Here is a 10,000-nt window from a genome sequence, read left to right on the forward strand (position 1 = left end):
CTGGCTCTCCTGAGGGTAGATACACACTTGTTCCAAACTTTGAGGAAGGAACTGAGATTGCCCTCAGTTGGGTTTGCTTTCCATGAAGCAAAGGCAAGTTGTTTCAGGACAACTGCCTCGCCACAAGCTTCAGTAAACCAAGGGCGGGAGGAAGGGTAGGACAACTGAACACTAGAGGGGATAAATCTGTGCATGAGGGAGAGCAAGTTTCGTTAAAAGAATTCCCAGGACAAGTTGATGTTTGAGAAAGTATTGATAGGAGACCAGTCTATAAGTTTGATGGCTGCTCGGAGACCCTGCCAGTCGGCTTGAGTGAAATGCCAGACTCGACGGCGGTGAGGTGGTTCTCTGATAACAGCCAGAGAGATGTCCACTTTAACAAGGACGTGGTCAGAAGAACCTATTGGAGCGAAGGAAGAGCAGCAGATATTGTCAGGGAAATTTGTCAAAATCAGATCCAGGAGAGATGGAGTACCATTGGTTGAGATCCGGGTCGGGAAGTTGACCGATTGAGTCAGTCCAAATGAGTCGCAGAAAGCTTTTGCTGAGGTGCCATGGCAGGTGATAGAGGTACCCACACCTAGCCAACTGGCGTGATGACAATTGAAGTCACCACATAAGAGGAAGAAAGATAGGAGAGGAAGTTTTTGACCAAGATACAACATCTCATAAGTTTGTTCTACAGTACAGAACAGCACAGGGTGCAATGTCAGTCCCCTTTCAATAGCGTGTGTGGCCACCATTGTTTTGGATACAGGCAGTGCATCATCGGCGCATACTGCCTACCAGTCTTTGGATGGATTGCTGCTGGATTCTGTCCCACTCAGTCCTCAATCTCTGAAGCCATCTGACTTAGGACCATCTGCCTGTCCTGCCTTGCAGTGGTGACTCTTGGCCTCCCTGATCGAGGTCTGTAATCTGCAGAGTTGTGGAGGGTGTCTCTGTCCACCAGGGCCGATATCGTCTGGTGTGAACAGCCAAGGCGACGTGCCACCTCATGGGAGCTCAATCCGCCTTGCAGTATGCCCAAGGCACACTGCCGTTGATCCCTTGACAATCGTGGCATGTTGATTGAAATGCCCATTTTGCACTGGCCTTTTAAAAACCAATACCAAGACATCACGTGCAGCTCATTAAAATCATCCCGTACCCCTTGGCTAATCACTGACAGTCAAAACGGCTGTTCAACAGCTGTGCTATGAAGTGACCATTGAAGGTTCAAGTGACCATCCATGACCTTTTGTCTGACAGTGAGGACACTATTGTCCACAAATAAGTTCACACATTTACTACATGCAGTGTTATTGTTGATATTTGAAGGTTTAAAAGGTGGTAAGTTTCTTTTGCGTTTCAGTATTTATATATATATATATATATATATATATATATATATATATATATATATATATATATATATATATATATATATATATATATATATATATATATATATATATATATATATATATATATATATATATATATATATATATATATATATGCATATTTTGATGATCTGTTTAGGATACCCATTATCAAGAAGAATAGTCTTGATGATCTCAATTTCAGCACGGAGTTTATCTGTGGAGCAGATCTTTCTTGCTCTATTGACCAAGATACAAATCAATCCAATCTTGTATCTTGAGGAACTGTAAGAGTCTCACCTCGTGTACTGTCCAGTATAAGTCAACTTATTGTAGACTGTGGTTTTATGAGAGTCGGACGATTTCTCAACAAAGTCGTCCAAGAAGGGAAGTATGCCGGAGCATTCCATCTCTAAGGTGAACTCTAGGGTTGGATGGAGAGAGTTCAGGTATGCAAAGAAGACTTTATATGCTGTGGTTGACTCGAAGATAGCAAAGATGTCATCCACGTACCAATTATAATAGATGGAAGGGGGTTGAATTCCAGGATGTGGATCTACAAAGGCACGTTTTTTACAGTAACCTGCAAAGGTGTTTGCCAAGATGGGGATCCCATCGCTACACCATCAACCTGAGTATACATTGAATCATTGAAAGTGAACTCGACACAACGGGTCGCCATATTCATTAATTCAACGAAGACAGACTCAGAGATCGGTGGAGGTGTCACGTTACTGTGATACAGAAGTTGTGCACAGATTTCAATTACTTCTGTCAGTTGGTGTCAGGATGCTTATAAAACCACAGTCTACCATAAGTCTGCTTTTACCAGACAGTGTACCAGGTGGGACTCTTACAGTTCCTCGAGATAAAAGATCAGTTTGATTGGTATCTTTGTCAATAGAGAAAGAAAGATGTGCTCCACAGATAAACTCCATGCTGAAATTGAGACCATCAAGAGTATTCTTCTTGATAATGGGTATCCTGAACAGATCATCAAGAGATACATGTACAAATTCCTGAACCCACCAAAGCATCCTATAATTGGACCGAGTAAATGTCTCATATACTTACGTCTACCTTGGAAAGGCAAATTGTCTCAACGGTTTGAAAACCAGATCAAACAGACAGTGTCCCATTCTTACAATCCTGTTCAACCACGAGTGATTTTCACAACCCGCGGTTGCTTCCATCAGTCCAAAAACATGTTTTTTCCGCCTCTCATACAAGGAAGATTATTTACGAATTTTAGTGCCAGTGTGATGCTCGGTACGTGGGCCGCACATCTTTGAGATTGAAGGATCACAACACCTCCCTTTGGGGATCAGACGGGGCCAGTCATCTGAACAGACAACCAACTCAGGCTTGTAAGGATATATACAGTATGACAACTATTCTCTGTGCCTCCGCAATTGATGACCGTTTACTGAATAATCCTCAGTGTGCAGAGCAATATAATTTTGGCTGTTTTAAAATCCCGAGTGGAGGACACAGTTTAGCTCACCTTCGTGCAATGGAGGCCACATTCATCAGGTCAACCAATCCCATTCTTTGTAGATGGAAATAATTTGTCTGAACTTTATATCTATTTTGAGTTTTGACTATGATGGCTTGGCTGTGCGACAACTGTACCACAGTCACCGTTGAGTCATCATGAAAACCACCCATTAGCCTTCAGCTAATTAGCATTACGTTTCCACTGGTACTTGGTGATTCATCTCCACCTATTCATTATTCATGATGGTTCATTTCCATTTCATTTCAGCCTACTCATTAATCATGATGCTCCATGGTTCCACTAATCAGGTAATCTCATCCTTCCTTTCTCTCAACCAATCAATGTTGAGGACATCACATTGTAACTTTAAGTGAGAATTTGCTGATTCTTCTTCATCTACTTGCGGTTTTATCCGAAAGTGTGCAAGTCGAAAGCTTTGACAATGTCTATTTTATTGAAAAGCAGATTTAAAAGCTTGTATAGAGTTGCAAAAAAAAAGAATCTTAATGATACTGCAAGCATGTGGAGAAAGGTTTTTTGGCCAGACGAGACAAAATTGAACATTTTGGTGTAAATTTAATGCATTACATCTGGTGCAAGCCTAACTCTGCACATCACCCGGTCAACACCATCCCTACTTTCAAGCATGGTAGTGGCGGCATCATGTAATGGGGGCTGATTTTCGTCAGAATGGACCGGCAAGCTTGTCAGGATAGAAGAGACAATGGACGGTGCAAAGTACAGGAGAATCCTTAATGAAAACCTGCTTGAGTCATCCATGGATCTGAAACTGGGTAGGAGATTCACATTTCAGCAGGACAATGATCCGAAACACAAAGCTGAAGCCACACTGGAGTGGCTGAATAAGAGGACAATAAATGTTCTTGTTTTGGCTGTATTTCGGGAACATATATACTGTTTTGGTACATATATACACAAACATATATACACGATGAACAAGAAAATAAATGTGGTCCGGTCAAAGTCCTGACTTGAACCCAATTGTACATTTATGGCGACACTTGAAGATTGCAGTCCATCAACGATCCCCATCAAACTTGGCAGAACTAGAGCAATTTTCACGTCAAGAATGGGCAAAGATTTCACCATCTCACTGTGCAAAGCTAGTGGAGACCTACCCACAAAGACTCATAGCAGTCATTGCTTCAAAATGTGCTTCCACCAAGTACGGACCGAAGCGGCTGAATACTTTGAGAACCAGTGAATTTTGATTTGTACATGGTTTTTGCAGGTGTTCCTGACATGTAACCTCCTTCAATTATAACAGTGTTTAGTTTATTCCCTTCAATTATGAATAAAAATGTTCATTTGGAAAAATTGTTTCTCCGTAACTCATAATTCATCTAAATGTATCATTATTGGAAGGGGGTGAATGCTTTTGCAGGTTACTGTCGGTTGGTGGAAGTAGTAGGGATGTGGGGGAGTATGAAAATGTTGGCATGATTGTGCAAGCTTGACAGTCTAATGACCTCCTCCTGCATGGGAGTTCCTTGTATTTCCTTGAAAACACAAGTTCTCCCTTTCGCAATGAAGTTTTTGTCTTTTGATGGCTGGTCTCTTCAAAAGACGTCACATCTGCGGACTCGTGGAATTCTCTGGGGACCAGTGAGATTTTGGTCTTCCCAGTCCAGTTGATGATCGAGTGAGTGAAAAAAAAAAAAAGAGTAAAGATCTAACCCTGCTGTGTCCTTCTAAACAGATACCCACCAATGCGAGGAAGGCTGGCAGAAGTTCCAAGGACATTGCTACTCTTTCTTCCCTCAGCGGCGCAGCTGGGAAGAGGCTGAGCGGGAGTGCCGAGTTCACAATGCTCACTTAGCAAGCATTCTGTCTTTGGAAGAGCAGCGGTACCTCAACCGTAAGCTGAATGGCTCGCTCTGCCTCCTTTCCAGCCCTTTCTCAATCCTATTTAGTTTTCTCTTCTCCCCTCCTGATATTTACAACAAACGGTGAATTACTGGTCATTGGCTTTATGAATATGTTGCAGGTTTGGCACAGGATTATCAGTGGATTGGTCTTAACGACCGCATGTTTGAACGTGACTTCCGGTGGACTGATGGCAAGACTCTGGTAGGCAGATACAATGATTCTTCCCAAACCTGTGAACTTTATAATATGACTTTAGCTGTGGAATCTGCATTGCTAAATCCACAAAGTTGTTTTAACCATTCTTTTAAGCCGATTGATGATGATGATGTAATGTCGATGTATGGTTTCATTTGCAGCAATATGAGAACTGGCGACCATTCCAACCAGACAGCTTCTTCTTCGATGGTGAAGACTGCACTGTGATGATTTGGCATGAGCACGGCCAATGGAATGACGTACCCTGCAATTACTACCTACCTTACACCTGTAAAAAAGGCACAGGTGGGCTGGACACATGCATGCCAAGAAAAAGTTTTTTTTGTTACGTTGTTCAACAAAGTGAGTACACATTCTAAAAAGTGAATCACCTTTTCCACAAAGATGCACCACTTTTTTAAAATCCTGTTTCATCAAAGCTATCACTTCAGGAGAAAAGAATGTTAGTTTCAGCAAAAACTAGCAAAGATGGCCGATAAGCTACATTGACACCACAGAATAGTTAAACTGTAGAAAAGGATAATGTTTTCACCATATCTAGTGAGGTGAGGCCAGCTTTGATATTTGGGCTGCCCATGAGTGGTTGTGGCAGTTGCTGAAGACTCGAAGTACAATGGACTGAACTTATTCCAATGTTTGATAGAAAAGGTCGATAGGAGCATTCACGAGATGATCCTTCTGGAGAGAAAACGTGAGAACATGAAACTTGCCTGGATTGAATGACATGTTTGTCCAGCATCTGATCCTATGCTGAAAGGGATTCAGCTGCTGCCCGTCCATCATCCTGATGAAGTGCTATGTAGCATGATGCATCATCGTTTGGAAACTTAAAGTTGAAAAGGGGTTTCTTATGGCATTAGATCAGCCATTTTTTGTATCAGTCCCAACTGAGCCTAAGATACTGCCTTGCTGTACTCCAGCCTCCACCATGGGGGAAGATGAAAGGATACGTTGAAGTTATACATGCTGATTGCCTGTATGGAGGAAGTCGGTTCAGGACTTTTATTTATTGTTGAGAGAGGAACGACAGATAATCAAAAGTTGAGTTACTGGGATGGAATCTCTCCTGATAATCAGGGATCAGATCACTCATGATAATAGATTCCATGACTTTCCTTTACCAATCGAAGTAATAAGACTGGCCTGTAGTTTGGAAGATCTGTTTTTTAGCTTATCTGGAATTGGAGTTTCAGATAAGGTTTTATCATCGTGCATCGTCCGTCCGTCTGTCTCCTATTTTGACTTCTCTGGCAAAACCACGAGGCTGATTCGGCTGAAATTTGGCAACAATTTTTCCGCTCCTAACTGGTAATGGGGATTGCAAAGCTCATTCCGGTCACATGACCTTAAGTTGGTCAAAATGGCCGACTTAGTAAATTCCTTCAAAAATATTCCTCTCCAGACCCACCAGTCAGAATGCTACCAAATTTGGGTTGCAACATTAGGCCAGGGTAGGGATGTTAAATTGCAGAAGTTATGCTGATCATGTGACCAGAAGTGTGTCAAAATGGCTGACAGTTAATTTTTGGGAACATCGTGTAAATGCCTTCAAAAATCTTCTTCTCCAGCCCCACCAGTCAGAATGCTACCAAATTTGGGTTACAATATTAGGACAGGTTCCTGATGTAAAATTGGGAAGGCCATGCCGACCATGTGACCGGAAGTGTGTCAAAATGGCGGACTAGGTAAATTTTTGGAAAAATTAGGTAAATTCCTTCAAAAATCTTCCTCTCCAGACCCACCAGTCAAAAATTAAACTAAATTTGGGTTACAACATGAGGTCAGGGCCTAGGTCCTTGTAAAATGACCTTAGGTGTTCCTTGGTCAGGTTCATCATTAATCTTGATGAAGCAAGCTGCTTGATAGCAACTACCTCAACACAAGACTCTGCATACCAGAGCCAAAAGGATGGATAGGATAGCTGCAGGTGAGATGGAATTAACTTGTGAGAGAGAACAGAAGAGAAAACAACAAAGGAGAAGAGGAAATTAGGTTTTTATGAAAGTACTCATTGACAGAGTCAATATAGTATGCAGAGAATATTGAAGACCGCTCTTTTTGAGAAAGAGCAGAATGCAGGCTTTGCCAGTCGGTCTAAGTGAACTATCGGATACTGTGGTCCTGAGGCAGTTCTCTAAGTACAGCCAAAGACGTTTGGACTTTCACAAGAACAAGGTCAGAGGAGCTATATGTGGCAGAGAAAACAACATTGTTTTGCAACAGTGACATCACTCAGCCCCAGGACTTTTAATTTGCCTGACTGTTGTAATCTGATGCCTGAGACATTAGTGATAGTAAATTATTTTTTGGAAGTTTTTTTTCGAAATAACTAATCAATTGCAGTGTGAGGTGAACAACAAAGTTCCTGTGATCGTTTCAGGTATTCCTTGAGTTTGCCTTTAATGATATACCTATGTGTTGCTGGAAAATCACGTTGACATAAATCTTTTTGTTGTGCAGTGTCATGTGGACAACCACCTGTGGTTCAGCATGCTATAACATTTGGAAGACTTCGTAGTCATTATGAAGTGGGTGCAATCACACGCTACCACTGCATCGATGGATTTGTGCAACGGCATTACCCGATCGTGCGCTGCCAACCCGATGGAACGTGGGAAGATCCCAAGATCATATGCATTCACCGTGAGTCTCACACCAACTTGATTCATGTTCATTGATTCACACCATCTTTGTCACATTATGCATATCTTACACAAAACCTACCAAATGACATGAAATAGGAGAAGAAGAAAAAACTTCTGTGCTTCGTGAATTATTTTTTGGCCGTTAATATATATTGTTTCGAGTAAAAGCAAGCCTTCTTAGAAATTGGACTTCAGAATGCATGGCCATCTGTTTTATTATCCCACGCATGCAAAGCAAGAAGCAAAATGCGGGGAGAAATCGAGCACTGTCTGTCTTAAGCAATTGGTTCACTTTGTCTGTCTGTCCGTCTGTCTACAGACGTCAGTTTATGATTGAGGAACAACTTAATTTCAATTGAATGTTATATTTTGAACTCTGTAGAAAACAAATTGAAACATGAATCGGAACATGAACCTGCAGCTTAGCAGTACTTTAGCTCTGAATTTGGCAAATTGTACAGAATTTTGTCCTGATCGCGCATGTGCTCAGGAGTAAGTTAATTTTCTTCATCTATCTTTATTTTATTTCAATTGAATTACATCCTTGAACATTTCAGAACACAAAATCACCTTTTTGACACTTTCAAAAACCTTCCGTTTAGCATTACATGTGGACAAAATATTACACCATTTTACGTTTTCTCAACCAATCAAATTTGCCATTCATAGACCCTGCCCATGTGATGGCATGGGAGGAAAGAATTTTTTTATTGAAGGCTTGCTGGGGAATATTGAGATTCAAACAAAACGATGGCTCGTAGGAAATATAGATCGTGCTCGGGAATGCAATGAGCAAGATTTTAAAACACCTTTCCCATGTCCTTTTTTTCTCAAGACTGTGGGGAGTAAGGCGTTCGATGAACTTTCTACTTACTAATAATAATAAATAGCAATATAAAACAGGAATATGAACGCAATTCCTAAAGAGTGCTTATGCTTTTCTTGAGAGGGGGTTAAAGTCATGTCAACTGAAAATCTGATGTTCGATCCAAAGCTATGACTCAAAAAGTGCCAAAAAGTGTAATTTAATTTTAAATCTGTTATCTTCTATATATTACTAAAACTGTTATCTTGTATGTATGTATGTATGTTCCCGAAATACAGCCAAAACGGTACACGATAGCGCAAAAATTTTCGGCCCACCTTACTCACCATTCGCCTGCGGTGTGCAGTATCAAGTTTTGTTAAAATCGGGCAACGAAAAAAATTATTTCAAAAAATCGATTCCCGATTCAGTCAAGTACTCTTCGGGAGTATTTAATCAATGCAAACAACCTCAGCGGTATAGTTCGCTGGAGCTATCTTCTTTTTTTTTTCTTGAAATTATTTATTGAAAAATCTCAAACATTTAGTAAAGACAAAGAACAATTTATTTTTAAGCATAAAATAAACATCGCCATTTTGATCTAATACTTCCGTGTTCATTAATAAATAAAATTGTGTTGAAAAGATTACACACAATAATTTCTTCGACTTTCTTTTCCCAATTTTTTTTTTCACATTGACGCGCAATATCAAGTTTCGTTCAAATCGGGCCACAAAAAAAAATTATTAAAAAATCAATTCCTGATTCAGTCAAGTTCTCTTTTGGAGAATTTGATCAATGCAAACAACCTCAGCGGTATAGTCACTGCAGGTATTTTTTTATATTTTTTTGAAATAATTTTTTGATCAACCGCTGTAGCAACGGGAACCCAACGAGTTCACGGGTCGTCTCGTAAAATATAAAGTTCAAAATCTGTTCACTTTTGTTTACACAATTGATTAACTAAATGCAATTCATATGATTACACCTTGACTAATCTCACCCATCACTGCAGAGTGTAATTTGTGGGCAAAACTAAACAGTAAAAAGCGAACCTCAAGGAAGACATTTTCGGAGATATCATGAAAGACATCCTGCTACCCCCAACCTCCTTTCCTCAAACCCCCAATTTCACTTCTCCTCCCAATTACCATTCCCTGCCACTTGCTCTCATCAATAAACTTGCTGCCGAGACTCAGCTTGGAACTATGATCTCTGCCCCTATTCACGTAAACACAATGAGGATGAGAGATCTGATGATTGCATGGATGGCAGAAGGAGGTTTGGGTTTTGATATGTAGAGAGTTGAGAATGCTCTACAAAGAGCAGAAAAGATCGACCAGACTCTGTGGCATAAGGATTACAGCATCCGTTCCGAGTCTCGGAGGTCAGTTGTTCAAGTCCAACTCTGGTTGAGTCATACCAATGATCCTACATGCTGCCTCCTTGCTTGACACTCAGCATTTAAAGTGTAGAACATAGACAAACACCATCAGTTAGCATTCAGAGGGAGGAGGAAATTCCTTCTTAGTTGCCTTGAGTGTGGAGAGAAAAGAGACATAAAAAGATGGTGTCTGGTTGC

At 40.7% G+C, this 10,000-nt stretch overlaps 1 protein-coding gene across 2 annotated transcripts in view; it reads left to right on the forward strand.

Moving 5' to 3' along the window:
* LOC147027845 (uncharacterized) overlaps positions 1-10,000 on the forward strand; it is a 50,827-nt gene that overhangs the window by 38,765 nt on the left and 2,062 nt on the right. For both annotated transcript variants that reach the window (XM_085877512.1, XM_085877513.1), the window contains exons 10-13: positions 4,583-4,741; positions 4,871-4,953; positions 5,109-5,253; positions 7,429-7,611. In XM_085877512.1, the coding sequence (XP_085733638.1) occupies positions 4,583-4,741; positions 4,871-4,953; positions 5,109-5,253; positions 7,429-7,611 (570 nt within the window). The remainder of the gene's footprint in view (positions 1-4,582; positions 4,742-4,870; positions 4,954-5,108; positions 5,254-7,428; positions 7,612-10,000) is intronic.

The sequence above is a fragment of the Eptatretus burgeri genome, chromosome 4, assembly GCF_056783735.1.
Source record: "Eptatretus burgeri isolate ZD-2024b chromosome 4, Ebu_testis_v1, whole genome shotgun sequence".
Classification (NCBI taxonomy): Eukaryota; Metazoa; Chordata; class Myxini; order Myxiniformes; family Myxinidae; genus Eptatretus; species Eptatretus burgeri.